Here is a 22,682-nt window from a genome sequence, read left to right as displayed (position 1 = left end):
ATGAAAAACAAGTTCTCTTTGACATCCCATTTATTTCTCTTGTCAATTATGGCTCCTTCTTTAACCATACAACGCATGCTTGATTAGCCTGGGAAATCTAGACCAGCCAAGCATTATCGTAGAAACACTGGGTACATGACTCAACTACTAAGATTAGTCGAGGCATAAATACTTGTCCATTATCTGTTGAACAGAAACTTTAATAACCAATACATTAAAAAAAAATTAAATTAAATTATGCCATCAAAACCTGTTACTTGTACGGATGTTTTGGTTGCCCCCACTGACAAATCTTTGACAGAACATGTTTATAGTTGATGCTAAGGAACCCAAAATCTTTTTGATGAACAATACTATTAATCACGCTTATATTTTCTTCAATTAATACCCTTAATCTGTCTGTTAAAGACACATCATACTTCTTGCATCAAACAACTTGCATCACTAAGCTTTTACTGAGAACAAGTAGTAACATCTGCTAGTGTCTTGATGTTAGTGTTTCACATTATTTGAATGCCAACGGTAATTTGCTGCATAAACAAGACACCAGCATAACTACTCCAAACAAAGCCATTTACTCTTGGGCCAGCCAGAGTTTCCAATAGGCCATACCCAAAACCTCATCGAAAGAAATAATTGACGGGCCCGTAGAATCATTAGGCCATAAAATGTTTCAAGTCCACCGTATGAACCATAAAATGCTGGCTAGCCGATTGGATAAAAATCCTGGTCACCACTTTCCAACAACAAAGCAAACTAGAGCATGCTGCACTAAGGCACTAAAGCAACAGTGAGTATCTGATTTATTAATATTGTTTAAAGCAGACTATATTCAACCACAAAAATTAACTGAAAGGAGTTAACAGAAACAGAACCAAAAGAGATTAAGAAGTTTCGAATTATAATGCTGATCACAAGTAATAAGTAGAAACTTGGATTGAGATTTCAATGAACAATTTCTTATATGGAAGCTTGGATCTCATCTGAGGCCACTGCAGTTCCATTGGGGGCATCTTCTGGATGCAGTTGAGCAGAAACCTCATCTATAGCAGAATTTAGCTGTGCAATCTTGTCAGCAAGCACTTGGCGGGTTTTCTGTTACCATAACATGAAAACCAAAGAAATTTCAATGCAAATAATGAGCAAGATACCAAAAAAAAAAAAAAAAAAGAAAAAGAAAAAAGAAGCTAATGTGCAGGAGCAGGCTTGATTTTGTTAAAAAGTATGACCAGTCTAGATGCCTTTCAAAAATTCTACTGCTAAAAGCCTTCTATATTGTTTGACAATCAACAGACTTTTTTGCACAAGCATGCACATATGTAATGCTAACAACCTAAAGAAAGTGAGATAGCTAACTTATTTCTCTTCCTCTAGCAACAGTATCAATGAAATACCCAATAAAAATTTCAAATTGAACTTAGATAACGCAAATACAGGTCACTAAGCATGATTTAAATGGATGATAAATGAAATAACAAATTCCCACCTCCAAAGCTTTCTCCTCATCATATATGAACTTGGGTAGCTTCCTCATCAAATCTTTTCTGTCTGCTCCAGCTAATGCCTTGCTAATCTGAAATACAAGTAAACATCAATCAGATACATAATATGTGTCATTTTTTGCACGTGTTACAACTACCTCATGTAAGGTGCAGCTTACAAGCAATATTCTACTGGACAAAAGAAAACCAATGGTAAATAATCCATAATAATGTATTAGTGCACCTTGTAGTGCTTCTTACAAGACAATCAAATAACTTGTTATGCAGTATGCGCAGATTAAAAAGCGCAAAAATAAACATGTCATGTCTGGTAGTAATCAAGCTAGCAAGTCTCACAATACTAAATAGTCTTGAAGAAAACACACGCCATCCATCTCAAAGAATAATTTAAAGAAACACAAGTACAATATAAATAGAAAATTGAACTATAGCATATCACATTAGTCATTGAGCAGTACCTGTGGAGCATATACACAACCCAATGTTCCAGCTACCATTCCTCCCAATATGAAACCGCCAATGAAGATACCTGCACCACTTGATCCACCACGCTCACCACTGTCCTTGCACATGAGAGGAAAAAAAAGAAGAAAAATCACAGTTGAAAGAGAGATATGGTGGTGGGTGGGTGTGGATCAAAGACCCCTCTTGGAGATGTCGAGTAAAAAGTAATGAATATGATACAACAAGTATATAAAACTTACAAAACTAATAGTAGAGAAGCAGCAAGCAAAAAGAAAAGGAGGACTAATTGAATATCCAACTGATTTCAGAGATAAATTTAGGTTTTACGACTTGAATTTGGACTCTTAATGGTAGGCAGTGGCTATTGGACAACATATATACAAAAGCAGTTCTGAAATGGAAGTAAAACAAAATTATAGTGGAGAAAGAGGAAAAAGAGCACATATAAAATCCAACCATGTGTGATTCTATCAGTGTCACAGCTTTCATGTTTTATAGGTGATCCTAACAGATAACAAAAGTCTCAGTTCATGAGAGTGCACACCCTCAAATGGGTGACAGTAGCCATTGAAAAAATTAACCTTGATGCTGCTAATCTGTCTTTACAACAGATGATGTACAGTCCAACAAATTACAACAACACCATACCTTGCTTGAATTGTTAGTGACTTTTTATGTGTTGTGGGTTTTCCTTTACTAGAGAGATTACCAGGTCTAACGCATATTAGGCATTGGTCTTTTGGCTTCAAAGAAGAGCCTGGAATTTCATAATAACTAATGATTAGAAAAGGCAGGGAAACCAATGAACAAAACAGTATTACTCATCACAGTGAAGTGGTCATGCTGGATAGGAAAAGGAAGAGAAATGCATATACAAAATTGAGATCCATCATGAATTAGGTATCTTCAAATGCAATAATAATTCGTAAATAAGAGCACAAAGTGCCTTCCTAAGTAACCTGAACAGCAAATCATATCATCTAGAAACATAAAGCAAATTAAAAAATATTTCCAGTTCAGTATTAGCAATAATTAGGAGTTAATCAGGTAATGTCCTCCATTATATCAATAGATTGAAAAGGCTAAAAAATTTGTTTGCTACATGATCAGACTCCATTATAACTTAAAATTTCGAGAAAACTGACACAAAATGAAATTACATCACCAGTTCTTCCAAAATTAACATGATATTTTGGATCTTTCACATTTCAAACATTCCTTTAAAACCCAGTTCTCAAAGGTCATAACTTGGTGCATAAAAATCCAATCTTTAATTCCTTAATAAAACTCCTATGAAGAAATGCAGTGAGAACAAAAGCCTAGATGCTAAAAATTAACAAACAAATGAGAAAAAAAATTTAAAAAAGGAAATTTCTTTTCATTTCTTGAATATTTATCTCAATCAAATAAAGCTTACAAAAACTAAATCAGCAGTCAGAATCCACATAATCAGAGAAAACAAAATTACCAGCAGATAAAAAGTGAGCTTGGGGAGTTGTAATTGAAAGAAGAGAAGTTGAGAGAGCAGTCATTTCTTGGACTTTCTTTTGTTTGAGTAATCAGAAAAGGAGAAATGGCACTAAAAAATGGTTGCTTTGCACTTAATTATGTGTCCTCGATAATATCGAGCTCATTGTTTTATTTACGATTGATACTGGTATGTGATCTTCGTCTAGGCTGCGGAGATGAACTTGGGCTGCATTAGCCCATCATTTGAGACTACTCAGTCAGCTAGTATTAAAGAAGCCCAAGAAAACCATTCTTAAAACTTTAATTCACTTTTTTGGGTTTAAGCAATTACTGAAGTTCCGCGTAAAGAAATCAAAATCAAGTTTGGGTTAGGCCCTGAAAAATAATTTTTTAAAAATGAATTTTGTGCAAAGTAAATTCTGAAATAGTATTTTTTGATATTTGATAGTGTAATGAAAAATAAACTAGAAAATATTTTCTAGTATTTAGTTATGTTATGAAAAATGAACTGTAAAATAATTTATTAATGAATTAATTTTTTTTTCTAAATTTATCTAATATATGAAAAATATCAAGTTTTGATGTAACACTCATACATATTAGTTCAAATTCATAAATATAAACATACTAGACCGAATTAAACAAGTAAACATACTTGTCAAAAAACAAACATAAACTTTCTTATCATAGTGAAATCATCTAGCAATTAGACCTGTAGCAGTGTTAGTTCATAAAATTATGAACCTAAAAATTAGCATTTTTTGTCATAAATGCTTTTGCCAACATTTCATTTTGGACCAAGTGATCAAAAGCATAACCAAGAGTGATCTCCTCAAAGCCTTCAACTTTCATCACTTCTATATATAACTCATTAACATCAAGTTGATTTTTGCTTAGGCTTTGAATTACAAACGCTACATCTCTAATCTTTTTAGACAACTTTTCAACATTATCATCTTCATACGTTCAATATCTCTTTTTATGTTGCCTCTTTTGAGTATTAGAGGAAAATGTCTCTTTACCTTTTGAAGTTTCTTCATATTCTCCTTCATTTTCAATTGAAATAGATCGCACTTCAATGTTCTCTTCCAGGTTGATATCAGCATATGATTTAGCAGTGTTAATGCATAACAGTGCTTGGTAATTATATACATGCATGCATTTACAAGGGCAGTTCTTTATTAAAGTCGAGTCTAACAAGCTTAGGGAAGGAGACTACAAGTAGCTCTTGGTTAAGTTTAGATTCACATGTGCCTTTTGACTCCAAAAATGAAAGCTGTGCATGGAAAAGGTGTTGCGATGTTGTGGTCGCACAAATTAATTACCCTAGCTTAAAACACACAAGATAGTATAGAGCAAGCAAGGGGTCGATCCCACAAGAAAGTTTCAAGTCAGATTTTTATGTTGTACGCTATGTAATTAGGGGGATTTGGTTTGTGATTATCTAAACTATGACAGCAATTAAACTAGCAAACAAAATCAATTAAAACCGAAACTTATCAAGAAAACAAACATTGGTCGCAAGCACACATCCACCAACGGAAATTAGAACTGATCCTAGAAATGAAAATTGCAGTTTATGTTCTGAAATTTTATATTTTCTTAACGTTGATTAATTAACGGATCCGCCGTATAACTAATCCTAACTAATAAACAATCAAAGTGTCCGCACTAATGATTCAATTTAATGGTAGCTTTAAGAACTAGATAATTTCATCAAGATTAACATTCAAGCTATCCGCAGCTTGTGTCACTTTGTTCTAATGTTCTCCCTAAGTTCAATAACGTAGTTCCGCCACAATTATCAAGCTTAGTTGCTTCACAAGTTCATATATCACAACTTTGGTTTTGATATTAAACTTAGCAATAGATTGTTCACAACAATAACTTAGAGTTCGCTCTAGCAATCATCAACAACAATCATAGGAAATATGCATAGGAAAACAATCATACTCATTCATAACATAAACTAAAAATAGAAGGAAGAATAAATCTCACAGTTCTTGAAATCCGAAGGTTTGTTGTGTCCTTGCAACCAAGAAAAGAGCTTAGCCTTGCATAACTATTGAACAACTACTTCTAAAGAATGAAAAGAGCATGATTTTTTAGGTTTGTAGAGGAGAGAATTTGTGTTTATTCTCTGCTGGCTGCTGCCTCCTTCTGCTCTCCCTCTTTTCTTTGCTAAGAAACCCTTGTCTCTATTTTACAAAATAGTCCTTCCTTAAGTTGACAGTTTACATTTAAGTACTTCAATAACTATTTTTCCTAAAAAGAAGAAATAGCCTTGCATGAAATCTTGAAACTCTGACTTAGAGGAGCTAAATTGCTGATATAAAAACTTGGATGTCGATTTAGATGCTTCGGAATGTAATTTGGACTCCTTTCTTCACGAAACCTGTTTGCTAGCAGAATTCAGTTTTCATCTTTGAAAAATCATATCTCCCTCATATGACATCATTTTTGGCTGAAATTTGGGGCGTAGATAGTTCTTTGAATTAGGAATCCAAGAAAATTAAGTTTACATCAATTGGACTTCTGTAGCTCCAGATATTAAATTTTGAATGGCCAAAGGTCAACACTGGCAGAATGCAAGATTTGACTTTGCAGGATGTGATTTCCATGATCTTTCTCCTTTTATTTTTCTTGCATTACATTTCCAGAACGGTATGGATGTTAGATTTTTAGTGCCACTAGAATCACTTCATTTCAATCTCTAGAACTCACGCTCTGCACAAAACATCGACTGAACGTCAAATCTGCCAATTACCTCCAATTTACTCCTTTTTGCATCTTTCATCCAAAAATACCTTCAAAACATAAAACAAAGAATATCAAGGCATTTTATATATAAAACATGGACAAAACATTAGATAGATGTGGGTGAAACTATCGAATAATATGGTTACATCAAATACCCCCACACTTAGCTCTTGCTCGTCCTCGAGAAAGGATAAATAAAATCAAATTGAAAAAAACTATGATCAATCTCTTAATCTCCCATCAATGTCCAAGAATATATGCATTATAAACAAGAATACAATCATGAAGGATAAATAGTATAATTCTCATGAATTCATTTACATGCAAACTTCAAAACTCAATCAATCGTCGGGATTTAAATGAAATCTATTTCATGCCAAAGTGATAGGTCCTCTCATTGATATACACTCCAACACTCATGTGTTTAGGGTTTATGTGTTTAAATCTCTCAAATTCAATCAAAGAGTATGTTCTACCATAAGCTTGCTTTTCAATCTCATCTCCATTAGCAACTTATTACAAGTACTACATGAATCAAAACATCTTATTTTCCGGTTGTAATGGGGCTAAGGTTAAGGTGAGGTAAAAGAAAGTAAAAGGAAAGGTTCAAACCAAAAAGTAGAGCATTCTGAAAAATGATATTTCAAACAAGATATTCCATCAAAGCATATACATTTTTCATCTTTAATCACCAATGCATAACTTCTTTTGATTTCAAGCTTTTTCAACATAAAATCTTAAGAACCTAAAGTAACACTTTTTTGCTTTTTCTTTGTTCTTTTTTTTTTCTTTTTTTTTTTACCTTTGGCAACTTTGCCCATCTTTTCATCAAGCATCACTTCTTCTTTCTTTTTACATAATTTCCAACCATAATTCCATGAGATATCATAAGTATATGCTCTACTAATCCTTGGCCAAGGGAAAAGGAAAACATATAAAAAGTTAAGGCTTATACATGGATAAAGCAAAGAAGAGATAAACAAGCTCAAAAGGGGCTCACTAAGGATAATATGCTTTAGGTTGGCTTTTTGGCTCAAGTGGTTAAAATTTCTAATGCCTTTATCATCTTCATGTATATATGTAATGCGAATGTAATCTCAACAAGATATGAAGCAAGTTCTAGAGATACATATCATTGAAAGAATGCACAATCAAAGAATATAATGTCGAAGGCTCAAAAGCTTGCATTGGTATAACACTATAAAGTCAACATGGCATATTCTCAAAGTCAATCCCTAAACCAATTAAACCTTAAAATTTACATGCATACTCCTTCATTTGATTTATATCTTCATCTATCTCAACTAATTCTCATACATAATACTCATATTCTCAAAAACCAATGGGAGTTCAAAAGATCAAACATAATTATTTTTTTTGAAAAATAACAAAGAAAACTAAAATTAGAAAACCAACATTCTCCCAATACCCCCACACTTAAAACACAACATTGTCTTTAATGTTGAAACAAAAGCAAAGGAACAGAAGAGAATGACAGAAAATAAATTAAAACAAAACATTGTCCTCAATGTTGAAATAAAAGCAAAGGAACAGAAGAGAATGACAGAAAATAAATTAAAATGCGAAAAAATAAAAGATAAGGAAAAAGAAAGCAAATTTGATTTTTTTTTGTGCTGCATTGCCTCCCAGTAAGCGCTTTTGTTTTATGTCATTGGCTTGACATGTGGCATGCTCATTCTTCATAGATTGGTTCAGCTAACTTTACAGAAGTGGTGAGTTCTGCTGTCCAACCTTCATAGAAAGGTTTCAAACGATGCCCATTGACCTTGAGTACTTTGTTGGTTTCTAAACTTGTAATTTCAACTGCACCATAAGGAAAAACATTAGAAACAACAAAGGGTCCAATCCAATGAGAGCGCAATTTTCCAGGAAAAAATTTCAAACGCGAATGATAAAGAAGGACTTTGTCTCCAACATAAAACTCATTTCTTGTAAGCATTCGGTCATGAAGGTTCTTAGTCTTTTCTTTGTAAATCCTAGCATTCTCATAAGCATCATTTCGTATTTCTTCCAATGTAATTCCAATCTTTTTGGGCACCAAAAGGATAGGCGCCACCCATTCATTGTCCATGATGGGGTGAATGACTCCTGCATCATGGGGAACAGTTTGCAAAGCTTGCAAAGCCAATGCTGATTCATGCATGTTTCGGGGAACACACACGTGCCTCTCCATCGCTTCTATCTTGGTGAAATCATAGCCATAGCTCAAAGCTATGCTTAATCCGTCTTCGCAATCAAAATCACAAACTTGCTGCACACACTTATCAATTTGATCATAACATGTGATAGAATAAACATTGCTATAAGAATATTTCATTGCATCATGAAAATTGAATTCAATTTTTTCATCTCCTACCTCTATAAACAAAGTATCCTTACCACAATCAATCTTTGTGATGGTAGTTTTCAAGAATGGTCTCCCAAACAATATAGGAGTGCTAGTTGATGAATCACAAGAATCATGTTCCATATCAAGAATATAAAAATCACATGGAATAACCAAACTATCAATCTCGACTAGGACATTTTCTATCACACCAAGTGGGTAAACAAAACTACGATCCGCAAGTTGTATTACAATGCTAGTTTTATTCAAAGGCTCAAGACTAAGAGAATCATAAACATGTTTGGGCATAACACTAATGGATGCACCTAAATCGCATAAAGCTCTTTTAAAACTAGCATTACCAATAACACATGAGATAGTAAACGCACCTGGGTCTTTTTGTTTTAAAGGCAGATTCTTTTGAATAACGCAGATACAACTTCACCTATACTTACCGTTTCATGACCTTTCAGTTTGAAAGCTCTCTTGGTAGTACACAACTCCTTCAAGAATTTTGCATACTTGGGAATTTGCTTGATAGCATCAAGCAAAGGAATGTTCAGTTCCACTTTCTTGAAAACCTCTAAGATCTCTTTTTCTTTGTCTTCTTTCTTTAACCTAGAAGAACTCACAGGAAAGGGTGGAATTGTTTTAAAACTGGAATTAATTGAGTGAGAAGTTACCTTTGGAGTGTTAGTCTTTGTTTCAGTTTGTGGAGGAAGAGGATGTTCTTTCTTTGTACTCAATTCAGTTTCTATCTCTTCTTCCTCCTCCATCTCAATTTGTTTCAACTTTTTCTCTTCAAGTTCTTTCCCATTTCGCAGCATGATAGCATTAACATTCTCTTTTGGATTCAATGCTTGGGAGGGCAACTTTCCATTCATTTGTGCTTCCAATTTCCCTACATTTGAAGCTACTTACCCCATTTGCTTTTCCAAGTTGTGAATACTTGACCTTGTTTCCTGTTGAAAAGACATGACATTTTGTTGCAAGGTAACAGTATTAGAAGCCAAAGTTTTCATCATCTCACAAAGATCATCATTGGATGACGACCCCATAACATTGGAGTTTGTGAATGGACCGGGTTGTCTTGCTTGATAATTTTGTTGGGGCTGAAATCCATGGGGATGGAACTGTCGGCCTTGATTGCCTTGTTTGCCTTGTTGGGATGGGTTGCTGTAGCGTAAGTTGGGATGATCTCTCCATCCAAGATTGTACGTGTTGGAAAAGGGATCATATTTACGTTGGGGCTGTCCGTTGAATGCTCCATCAATTGCATGAGCTTGTTCAATGTAATCTTCTTGCATTGTTGGGCACATATCCGAAGCATGTCCTTGTAAGGAGCATATGCTACAAACTTTCACCTGCTGCACATTTCCACAAGCCAAAGAACGCACAAGAGAAGTAAGATCATTAACTTTATTTTCAAGGTTAGAAATACTTACCTCATTTACTCGTTTGTTGGAGAAGTCTCCACGAGTGCCAAACTGTTTTGAGTTGGCTGCCATGTTTGAGATCAATTGGCGTGCAGCCTCGGGTGTCTTATCCACCAATGCACCTCCACTTGCAGCATCAATGATACTACGGTCAGTAGGCATCAATCTTTCATAGAAATATTGAATGAGCAGCTGCTCGGGTATTTGATGACAAGGGCATTGAATACATAGTTGCTCAAATCTTTCCCAATACTCGAAAAGTGTCTCTCCATGAGATTGTCGAATCCCACATATTTCTTTCCTTATATTGGCAACTCGAGATGCTGGAAAATACTTCTCCAGGAAAATCTTCTTCATAGCATTTCAAGTTCCAATAGATCCTGGAAGAATAGAGAAAAGCCATGCCTTTGCTGCCCCCTTCAAAGAGAAAGGGAAAGCTTTCAACTTAACTTGTTTTTCATCAACTACATTTGGTTTCATGCCAACACAAACCATATGGAACTCCTTGAGATGAGTATGAGGATCTTCTCCTGCAAGACCATTAAATGTTGGTAACAAATGTATAAAACCAGATTTGAGCTCAAAGTTTACATTATTGTCAATGTTTATGCACAATGGTTGATTTTCCACATTATGAGCAGCAAGCTCCTTGAGTGTTTGTTGTCGTGCAATAGCCATGGTGTTGAAGCGAGCTTCCTTTCTTAACCCGCGTAAAGTGCTTTCTATTTCAAGATCAATCTGCACTTGAATTTGATTAGTAGAACGGGTCACAGGCATAAATTGCTAAAAAAAACTCAAAAGAAAGTAACCACACAAGAGATTGAAAACAATACAAATTGTACGAAAATCCTACGGTAGAAAACTAAAATTGCCTAAAACCACTAGAAAACAGCGAAATTTGGCCTCAATAGGGTGGGGCTAGTGATTTATCACTAGTCCTATTCAGAACGTCGTTTTCCTTTAGAAAACAAAAGAAACATACCTAATTCCACCAAAAACTCTGTTTTGAACAGTACCGTCGCAAGCAAAAATTCTGTTTCTCTTTTTTTTTTGAATCACAGCAAATAAAAATAATAGTACAAGCACAACAATCAACTAAAATTACCTCCCCGGCAACTGAGCCAAAATTTGTTGCGATGTCGCGGTCGCACAAATTAATTACCCTAGCTTAAAACACACAAGATAATATAGAGCAAGTAAGGGGTTGATCCCACAAGGAAGTTTCAAGTCAGATTTTTATGTTGTACGCTATGTAATTAGGGGGATTTGGTTTGTGATTATCTAAACTATGACAGCAATTAAACTAGCAAACAAAATCAATTAAAACCGAAACTTATCAAGAAAACAAACATTGGTCGCAAGCACACATCCACCAACGGAAATTAGAACCGATCCTAGAAATGAAAATTGCAGTTTATGTTCTGAAATTTTATATTTTCTTAATGTTGATTAATTAACGGATCCGCCGTATAACTAATCCTAACTAATAAACAATCAAAGTGTCCGCACTAATGATTCAATTTAATGGTAGCTTTAAGAACTAGATAATTTCATCAAGATTAACATACAAGCTATCCGCAGCTTGTGTCACTTTGTTCTAATGTTCTCCCTAAGTTCAATAACGTAGTTCCGCCACAATTATCAAGCTTAGTTGCTTCACAAGTTCATATATCACAACTTTGGTTTTGATATTAAATTTAGCAATAGATTGTTCACAACAATAACTTAGAGTTCGCTCTAGCAATCATCAACAACAATCATAGGAAATATGCATAGGAAAACAATCATACTCATTCATAACATAAACTAAAAATAGAAGGAAGAATAAATCTCACAGTTCTTGAAATCCGAAGGTTTGTTGTGTCCTTGCAACCAAGAAAAGAGCTTAGCCTTGCATAACTATTGAACAACTACTTCTAAAGAATGAAAAGAGCATGATTTTTTAGGTTTGTAGAGGAGAGAATTTGTGTTTATTCTCTGCTGGCTGCTGCCTCCTTCTGCTCTCCCTCTTTTCTTTGCTAAGAAACCCTTGTCTCTATTTTACAAAATAGTCCTTCCTTAAGTTGACAGTTTACATTTAAGTACTTCAATAACTATTTTTCCTAAAAAAAAGAAATAGCCTTGCATGAAATCTTGAAACTCTGACTTAGAGGAGTTAAATTGCTGATATAAAAACTTGGATGTCGATTTAGATGCTTCAGAATATAATTTGGACTCCTTTCTTCACGAAACCTGTTTGCTAGCAGAATTCAGTTTTCATCTTTGGAAAATCATATCTTCCTCATATGACATTTTTTTTGGCTGAACTTTGGAGCATGGATAGTTCTTTGAATTAGGAATCCATGAAAATTGAGTTTGCATCAATTGGACTTCTGTAGCTCCAAATATTAAATTTTGAATGGCCAAAAGTCAACACTGGCAGAATGCGAGATTTGACTTTGTAGGATGTGATTTCTATGATCTTTCTCCTTTTATTTTTCTTGCATTACATTTCCAGAAAGGTATGGATGTTAGCTTTTTAGTGTCACTGGAATCACTTCATTTCGATCTCTAGAACTCTCGCTCTGCACAAAACATCAACTGAACATTAAATCTGTCAATTACCTCCAATTTAGTCATTTTTGCATCTTTCAATTGATTGAAATCAGGGATAAAATTGCAAGAAAATCAAAGTTTATGGTCAATTAACGATTAAATTAAAGATATTCATAACCAATGATCTTTTTGAAAAAACCACTAAATTTCAGGGACTCAATTCGTGTGAAACAAGGGAAATTGAAGTAAATTGAAAGTTTAATGGTCAATTAAGGGTTAGTTTGTATAAATCTAAAACCAATGACCAAAATAAAAAAGGTGTTGAAATTTAGGGTTAGTATTAAAGTTCAGCAAGGATAAAATCGAATAAAATTAAAAGTTTGAGGTCAATTAGGGATGCAATTAAAAGAAATTAAAGGTCAAATGACTATATTGAACTTTAGTCAAATCTCTAATTAGAACTCTAAGAAAATCAAAATAGCACCATTTCACTTAAATGAAAAGATGAGTTTTGACTAAAACACATCGTTTTATTTAAGTGAAATAGTGTCTCACTATTGTTCATCATCTTTGACCTTTCATATTAGAAAGGCTGCTTGGGTGATTACTTTTCCAAAGCATTTAATGTTTCGTCTCTCCACCAAACCGGACAAACCATACACCACTATGATTGTCTGACATTGTACCACACCCCTGTATAATTCTTGTTGGCTGATTGCCCTTACAGTCGTCGCCCTAAAGAGGCTAACCCTATCAGCCTTTAACAGCTCATGATGACCACTTTGAACCAATGGTTGAGATCCTTCCTGATTGAATCTTGTGGTCCCCAATAAAGATAAGATGTCTATCTTCTCCTCTATAAATAGAAGTGGATTTTAGGTATTAAGGAGCAAGAGAGAAGACTGTAAAGTGAGTAAAAAGCTAGCTTTTTTAGCATTTTCAACACGTTTTTTCTCTTCGCCGCCACTACAACCATCTTTTCCACCATGAATTCTAGCAGCTCCAGCCTTTATGTCGTGACCAACAACAGTCCAACACCCTTGCAACTTAATCTTCTCACTGACACCCAATCTCTTTTTCTAGTAGCGCCAGCCACTTAAAACTAGCTTTACCGCTGGCTGCTTCTCCACCAACAGCTCCACCATGAGCCACCAGCAACACCTCATCCAGCCTAGGTAAGCTTCTTCATCCCTCCTACTCGTGTACTTTCTTTTCATGCCTGCATGAAGGACGTGAATTAATTCACGTCATGCAAATGTTGGCTTTTGCCAACAAATGTAAGCTGAGCTGGACTAGTTTAAGCTCAGCCATGTTGGCTGGGCTGAAAGGGTCCAGAACATTTCAAAAAGGATTGTTGGGACTGGAGTCAGCCCAACCCAATTTGATTGGGCCAAACTTGGGCCTTGGTTTGGGTCAAGTCCAAATAATAAAAACAAATAATTTTTTTAAATAATTTTTTCAAAGACCATTTTAAAATTATTTGTGGGTTTGTTGCATGTTTTTCTAACAATTTTGTTTCATATCAGGTCTTAGATTTACACTTTAAAATATGGCCCTAGTATCAAAATATCTTATTTTTCTAAAAAATAAACCAAATTTCTTTTATAAAAAAGATGTTTTGTTTTCATGCATATGACTAAATCCTAAAGGTTTTTCATGCATATTTCCTAAAAAGGATAAAATCATATTTTTATCATGTTTTAAATGCAGAATGTATATCATAATCGGTTTATGATAATCCATTATTATTTGACAAAAATACAAATAATCCAATAATATTTAGTTTGTTATTCAAAATGTTAGGAATTAATTATATCTAATAAATAAATGTGATGTTAAATATGGACCTTAGAATAGTTAGGACTTAATCCAATAAGGTAGAGGCTTCTTCATGAAAGGAGATCCGCCTTGAATTTTAGACAAGACCAACAGATAGAAAAATGATCTAGAAAAATAGCAATGCAGCTTGCCTTAGGTTAGGTGTACTAAGGTTGATGTGTCTTTCCCTTACACAACTAGTCTCCTTACCTAGACTTTTGCAGGCTATTAGATTTTCTAATGATCATAATACTAGGTGACGACTCTTGAACCCCATAATCATAACTTAATGATTAAACCCAAAGCCCCCTTTAATTTCCAGGAGATAGCTCTGCCACGCGACGTCGTGCATGTCATAGTATTTTTGACATTATATTTTAAATTAGTAGCTTTCTTTTTATAAATAATTCATAGCGATAATATGCAAAATGTAGAGATTAATCAATTTTTTTTCAGATCCTAGTTATTGAATTCTATTTATAAACTTGATAATTACTTTTTCAATCCCTAATTAATGAATAATAAAATAACAAGTGATTAAGTAATTTTAAAATTGCTAACAAAATATATTGAATGACTCTACATCTACGTCTAATAAATAACAAGTCATACATACAACTTTTGTGTGGTAGACTACTTAGTCTCTTAGTTAAAAAATATAAACCCTAAAAATTTTATTTTTGTTAGTTACCCATTACAACTTAGATTCAAAATTCTGAAACTTTCTTGAAAGAGAAAAACAAAGTGAAATAACCCCAACTAAATTTATTATTTAGAGAATTAAAAAAGAAACTGACACTGAAAATTCAAGAATCATAATAATCCTGAAATTCTAAGGGTATAACATGTATACAATTAATACAAATAAATCAAGAAAGCAAAAAAAAAAAATACCTACCTAGAATTTAACAAGAAAAAAATAACAAGGTAGAAACTATTGAGATATAAATCTATAAGTTATCGTCTTTCGTCATTTTTTACTTTCTTTTTTTTATTTAATTTTTTGCAAGATATATATTAATATTTTAATATAAAATATCTTTTTAAAAAATTTAATGGGGTATATACCAAGACACTAAAAAATAAAAAAAAAAGTATTATAGTTTGACGTGGTCAATATTTGAGTGTACGTAGTTATTAAGGTAATTTGTCTTCGTTGTTTCTGTTTGTTTCTTCGAAATCCGGCATTAATATATTTTTGTACCTCTACTTAAAGAAAGGCTTCCCACATTGCGAAGTCTGCGAGACTGGATCATTTTAATTGGGGTGAGAGTTCTAGACACTGAGAAGTACAGCTTTAAACAGCCATAGCCAGCCATGGCTGCAGGTGGTTATGGAGAACGTTCTTTGAAGGAGACGCCCTCTTGGGCTGCTGCTCTGGTTTGTGCTGTTTTTGTTGTCATTTCTATTGTCATTGAACTTGGAATTCATTCCCTTGAAAAGGTAATTAGAAACTTCTTCCTCGGGAAATATGAATAAATTTGACAAAATCTGATTAGTAATGTATATGATTAGTTAGTATTTGTTGACAAATTTCGTTATCCTCTTTGATTTATCAGTTAGAATCCATATGAAAATTATTCTTATATAACTAATTAACTTGTTTTTTTTTATAAAAAATATTTTTGTTATTTGTAATGGTAGTGGTTTCAAAAGCGACAAAAAAAGGCCATGATTGAGGCTCTAGAGAAACTTGAAGCAGGTAACACTCTCATATTGTTTCAATCCTCTAGTTTCCGTAGAGCAAAAAATATTTAGTCAAGTAATTTGAAGGTTTGATGATTTGAACGACGCAGAATTGATGCTCCTAGGCTTCATATCACTACTTATAACAGTTGGTACAAAACCAATTTCTAAGATCTGTATTCCTGAGAAAGCTGGAAATACCATGCTTCCTTGTAAGAAGGAAGCAAAGAAGGATTATGGGAACGGCGACGGGAGAAAGCTATTATGGTATGCTGGAGATGATATATCCCATCGCCTTCTTGCTCCCGCCGCCAGTGGGGATGACTACTGTTCCCAAAAGGTAAATAAGCGCACACATATGCATATGCCGCAAATGTTCAATTTCTTTAAGAATATAGAGTACCAGCTATGAAATAAAATGGTTAGGGAGAATCCCGTTGAAAAGGCCTGTAAATTAATTAATCTTTATTTATATCTTAATTAGTTTCTAATTCTTTCAACAATCATGGATTGCATTATAGAGATAATTAACTTGTAGAGCATTAACGTGATTTCATGCATGTATTCTTGCAGGGTAAAGTATCACTGGTTTCACAGTCAGGGGTTCATCAATTGCACATCTTCATATTTGTGCTGGCAGCATTTCATGTTATCTATAGTGTAGTGATTATTGCTCTGGCAAAGGCTAAAGTATGCCCCGCTTTTTCTTTTTCTTTTTTTCTTTTTTTTTTATGGGAAAAGGATAAACATGACTTTCAACTATTATCACGTTCTCGAACATGAAAATAATTGGGGCTATGCTAGCCCTTTCCCTTGGAATCTTGATTGCAAAAATGATGGGGCTAAAAAGGGTTGTGAATGACTCGAACAGATGAAGAGATGGAAATCTTGGGAATTGGAGACAACATCTCTAGAGTATCAATTTACTAATGGTAATTGACACTAACATAACTGTGTTTGGAAAAAGAAAAAATGGTATTGAAGTAGTAACATTTTGGCTCTTGTGGTGCTTGAATTAGACCCTTCAAGGTTTAGGTTCACTCGTCAAACTTCATTTGTTAAGCGGCACACCGGCTTATCTGCAACGCCTGGTCTTAGATGGATTGTAAGACCTATTCTTTTTATTTACTTTCCATTATTACCATAATTGTTTTGAAAAAGGAAAAAAAAACAATGAATAGGTCCATTTTCTCACAAAAGCTAGTGCTTTTCAGGTGGCCTTTTTTAGGCAATTTTTTACATCGGTAACAAAGGTTGATTACCTTACATTGCGACATGGATTCATCAATGTAAGCTTGTGTGCTTTTATCAGTCATTTTCCTCTAAAACACCATACCAAGTGCAAGAAAAAGTTTTGAGTGACTTTCGAGCAAGGCTCAGTTTTTGGACAGGGGAGGCTGAACCCAGAAAACAAATCGCGCTTGACTTGTTATGTGTAAATTAACCAGACGAAAAACAAATTGCAGGCTCATTTTGCACCAAACAGCAAATTCAACTTCCACAAGTACATTAAGAGATCAATGGAGGATGACTTCAAGGTTGTCGTTGGTATTAGGTTGGCCTCACTCCCTTTTCGTCTGTCTAAGTGGATCATTAGCGAGTGGCTTATATAATTCCATGTTAATCTGCGACTTCCTGACTGTTAAGGTTGTTAATTCTGCAGCATTCCACTGTGGATATGCTCTATCATATTCCAGCTTCTCAATGTTTATGGTAATTTTAATTTTCATTACAACAATAATATTTAATTTGAAGCCAGAAAACAACGACTGTAGTTGACAACCATTTTGATTTGCTTTTGCTTGTGTAGGATGGTATACATTTACATGGTTACCATTTGTACCACTAGCAGTAAGATAATCTGCTTAATTAATTCCTAATTCTGTTTAGTAATCTAAACCTTAATTATCATCCTAGTAAATCTCTTTCTTTACGCTCACAGGTAATCCTTATTGTCGGTGCAAAGCTGGAGATTATTATCGTGGAAATGGCTCGGGAGATCCAAGATAAAACTGCAGTGGTGAAAGGTGTTCCTGTGGTCGAGCCTAGCAACAAATACTTTTGGTTCAATCGCCCTGATATTATTCTTTTCTTAATACATTTCACCTTGTTCCAGGTAATCTTTACACTCAATAATCTCTCAAGGCTTGATCTAGACATGGCAAAAATTAAAAAAAATTACTAGGATTTCCGTTGATGATTACGATTTTCTTCAAAAAAAAAAAAAAAACCCTGAAAGAGCCAAGGAATTCATTTTTTCCTTCTCCTGTACACACAGATCCCGCACAATACCATTTCTGTTTCTGTTTTTTATGTTTATTATTACGTAATTCTTTTATATTTTATCCTTTCACATTATATTGTATTGATTCGCAATTGGTCTTAATATTTTATCTCTTGCTCGAGGATCCTCGAGGTTTTAGAAACACATTCCAACATGGGATATTGACACTCGATAATTTTGCAGAAAAGTGTTTAATTTTTTTGATTTCAAAACATTGAAACAAAATGGGCTAAAATTGACATTGGGTAAAAACAAAGAAGATTTTTTTGCCACTGTTTCTGTCAGTTCTTTTCCTAATTTTTTGCTTTATGTTTTTGTCAAAAAATAAATTTGATCCCTTGAGTTTTACAAGTTTACTCTTTGGCATAAACATTCATATTATTTATGTTTTAGTCCCTTCTATTCATAGAAATGAAAGTCACCGGAAAAAGACAAAGGAGAGAAAAGCTTCTATTGTCCACATTTTAGGAACTGAAAAACTCATCCATGGTGTCTATGAGTTTAAGTCAATAAAAAAAGTTCGTGTTTTTTACTTTTTATATTGCTGAAAAAAATAGATTGATATTGAAAATAAAATTTTATTTGGGTTTATTTTGTGTTTTTGAGCTAAAATAAGGGTTTTTTTTGGGTTGATTGATAAGTTTCTTTTGTTTTTGTCTAAAGGTGTTTTTTAGGTGTTTTTAGACTAAAATAGTTTGAAAATGAATTTTTGGGTTTAGAAAACCAGGGCAAGATTTTTCAACCATTCTACGCTAATTGATTTCAAAAAAATTAAATAATCATCTATTTTTATTTTTTAAAAAATAAAGATGAACAACAAATCATCTTGCTCTTAAATAATTTTTTAAAAAATAATTAATCAAAAACGTGAGTTTATCTTAACAAGCCTACATGTGTGGCCCTTTCTTTTTATAAGCTAGGTATTAGGCCACCAAACCTAGGCATTGTCTACTAAAAAATTAGAAAAAATAATAAAAATATCAATAAAAAAAATATATATTTCTTTTTAGTGTAAATTTTCATTAATAATTGTAGAAAAAAATGATGATGAAATAAAAACATAAAAAAATTTTATTGATGTTTTTAAAAGAAATGACACCTGACAGTCCTCTTCTCTCCCATCATCTTAGGCCTTCATCACTAGAATACCAAAACATTATTTTGACTTTTACAAGTTTCGTACTAAAACATAAAAAGTATCATTCCAAAAATATAAAGCAATGTGAGTTGATATGGAGATCACAAATATGATCTCTAAATTGTTGGATCGGTAGTTAATTTACAACTCAAAAAAAAAAAATCTCCAACAAAATTGCTCATGAAAAGGCAATTCCACTGGGATTTTTACTAGAAATTCTCATTTTGAAAATTTTTGTAGAACTTACAGAATGTATAGCTACCTACTAATAGATAATTTTGTTAGGAAAATAAATGAAGATGAAGTTTTCGATGGAATTACGGACATATTATTTTATCAGCAATTGCATTAGTGTTTTTTAATTTTCTAGTAGTGGTCTGGCTCTTTTTAATAACTTGATTTTTTTTCTTTGAAATAAATTGAACATAATTAAAATAGATTAATAAAATATATGTATTGGATGCCTAACCTAATAGGTATTTTATTTTTATTAAAGTTAATTAAAATATATAAATTTTAATATTTCTTTTAATCTTTTTGAATAAATACTTGATTGATTTTGATTTGGTTTTTGGATAAGGTTTAACATTTTTTTATTCAATTACCTTTCTAGTGTGTCTATTTAGATTAACGCTTGATTAAATAAAATTTTATTTCTAAAAAATAAAGTTTATAAACACAAAAGTATCTATTAGTCATGTTTGGAGATCATATATTTTAATATATATATCTACCTCATAACTTTCTAATTTAGTATCTAGTTAATATTAACAACTTTTTATTTATTTATACATACACATATAATTCTGTTTTATTTGGTTAAATGCGTACATTAATTTTTTTATGTACCATTAAATTTTTTTCTTCATGGAAAAGAAAAAAGTTAGATATGCCTACACATTTAATTTTTTTTCCTTTTGAAAGAATGTTCTGACCTTCCACAAATGAATGTTAATTAATTTAGTAAGAAACATAATTTGCAATGATATATACAGACCAATTACCTCTTAGTCTCCCCTAATACATATTCTTGATTGGTGCTCATGTTTCTAATTCTTACAGAATGCCTTCCAGACGGCATACTTTTTGTGGACATGGGTAATTTAAGTCAATCTAAACTACACTTTATTTGCTTTTCATGCCCACTTTCTATTTTTTGTTTAATTGCTTTAATTTCTTGTGACCAAAAACTTCTTCGATGCAGTATGAATTCGGATTGAAATCATGCTTCCATGACAATTTGTTGGAAATGCTTGCAAAAGTTGTCCTTGCCATTATCCTTCAATTTTTATGTAGCTATGTCACCTTCCCTCTCTATGCCTTGGTAACTCAAGTAAGCAACATGTCCGAGATGACAAATAGTTGATTAACATCAAGTGTTGCTACCAAATTCAAAGATGTCGACGAATGTTGTTGTTTTTTTTTGTGTGTTTTTGAGCAATTGGCAGATGGGGTCTCACATGAAGAAAGCAATATTTGAAGAGCAAACATCAAAAGCAATAAAGAAGTGGCAAAAGTCAGCAAAGGAAAGGAGAAGGTTAAAAAACAAGGCAGTGGCAGATGGTTCATCAAATGGGTTCTCAATGACGAGTCCAGATCATCAGAGTGGTACCCCAAGCAGGGGCACATCACCATTGCACTTGCTTCACAAGTTCAAACACAACTCTACAGACATTGAAGGTGGTTTAAGTACTTGTACCTCTCCTAGGTCTTGCTTTTCTGAAACTGAGTTGTCTGAAATTGAAGGGGCAGCACCCTCTAGTGATGATTATGAATTGAGAAGGCAAAACAATCCTAAAAGACTAGAAGAAAGTCGTAGTGCTGATTTCTCTTTTGCCATGCCTTGAAAAGATTGAGGCAGCTGGCTCTAGATATATATATATATATAAATGGGTTCTGCAACTAAAATTAAGTTGAACCCAGGTGGTAATGTTAGCCATTTAGTTTGTCGATTCTACTACGTAATATAGTCGGTAGATAGACCACCCTTGTTAGAGGGGCGTGGGATAAATTATTAGCTAGGAATAAGTTTGATTTTGAGTTTGAATATTTTTTTATGTACTATAATAAAATGAATAAATAAGTAACAATGTTTGGTTGAGAGCAGTTCGTTAGCATTTGTGTCAAGTGAATTTGATTATTTTTTTTAATTAATGTGGGTGTCCAGATCAGCTTGCATGTACCTCGACTAATCCCATGAGCCCTGAAGTTAACGACCATGTAAACCTCCAGTGGCTATCCTATTAGCCATCACAGGGCTCGAACCTCAGATCACAAAAGAAACAAACCCTTTGATTTTAAATTCTTACCACTGAGTAAGGTTAATTTGATTTCTTTTATGATACGGTGGGGGTGCTCTGTTTTCCTGGTTTCTAACCCCAAAAACGATAGCGTATAAAGACTACTATTCCATTTCAAATGTGACATGCTCTGTTTTTCTGTGGGGCGAGCTGATGTGTAAAAGATTAAAACAAGAAAAATAATTTGCTATCTAATTTTTCAGTAATTAGAAATTCTAATTAGTGTTTATAGATTTTAAATAAATAGCTAGTTATATAGTAAAAATAATAAACATTATTATATATATTTTATTTAAAATAAATTGTATTGTTGTTTTGTTTTTAATGATGATTTTGAATGTAAAGAGGTTGAAGAACAGAGAATTTAGAAAAACAAGTTCTTTTTATTGAAGAGGCTTCTCCTTCGAGGTCTACCCTCATAAGGTTTTGCCTTCTAATATTACACACAACCTCTATTTATACTATTTTTTAGGCTTTTGCTTACATCATGCCTTACATAATAAAGTGCTGGAGCACACTTAATAATACACCCTTATGATACAAACGACAAACTAGTACAATACTAATATCAACCGACAATAGGTTCATGATCTGGAGAGAGATTCTGATCTGATAGGTTGCCCTGATCACGAATAGCTTGGACTTGTAGGGCCAACACATACTCATTGTCGGCAAGCATTTCCATCTCATATGGTTCCAAAAGCTTTGGTATGCCCAGAATTATCTGCTTGAGTTTTTTGTTTTTGTATTGGATTTACAAGTCATAGAGATGAGCAGAGTATTGAGGGTCATACAAGTCATAGTCAATTTCTTCATCAGGATCTATTCCTTTAGGCCATACTTCATCTAGAATAATGTTGTTCTTGAGACACACTGTTTTTTGCAAGGTCCGGAGTTCTGAGAGATTATCTAAAGGGCTTTCATACAGGGAGTATGTATGA

The 22,682-nt window shown here is 33.4% G+C and overlaps 2 protein-coding genes across 2 annotated transcripts; one reads left to right on the top strand and one right to left on the bottom strand.

The window, feature by feature from the left end:
* Positions 1-780: 780 nt before the first annotated feature.
* LOC133672633 (uncharacterized) lies at positions 781-3,596 on the bottom strand. Its single transcript, XM_062093103.1, has 5 exons — positions 3,436-3,596; positions 2,616-2,724; positions 1,961-2,060; positions 1,487-1,573; positions 781-1,095 (listed from the first exon to the last, which is right to left on the bottom strand). Exons 1-5 carry the CDS (start codon positions 3,497-3,499, stop codon positions 961-963), a joined length of 495 nt encoding a protein of 164 aa, XP_061949087.1. The 5' UTR covers positions 3,500-3,596; the 3' UTR covers positions 781-960.
* Positions 3,597-15,650: 12,054 nt separating this feature from the next.
* Positions 15,651-21,288, top strand: LOC133673339 (MLO protein homolog 1-like). Its single transcript, XM_062094072.1, has 14 exons — positions 15,651-15,776; positions 15,978-16,035; positions 16,130-16,359; positions 16,593-16,709; positions 16,891-16,951; positions 17,039-17,124; positions 17,234-17,308; positions 17,486-17,574; positions 17,683-17,732; positions 17,830-17,870; positions 17,962-18,135; positions 20,504-20,539; positions 20,646-20,774; positions 20,890-21,288. Exons 1-14 carry the CDS (start codon positions 15,651-15,653, stop codon positions 21,286-21,288), a joined length of 1,671 nt encoding a protein of 556 aa, XP_061950056.1.
* The last annotated feature ends 1,394 nt before the right edge of the window (positions 21,289-22,682 follow it).

Source organism: Populus nigra, chromosome 14 (assembly GCF_951802175.1).
Source record: "Populus nigra chromosome 14, ddPopNigr1.1, whole genome shotgun sequence".
NCBI classification, from domain to species: Eukaryota; Viridiplantae; Streptophyta; class Magnoliopsida; order Malpighiales; family Salicaceae; genus Populus; species Populus nigra.
The sequence above is the reverse complement of the archived record's forward strand: the minus strand, read 5'-3'. Positions and strand labels throughout refer to the sequence as shown.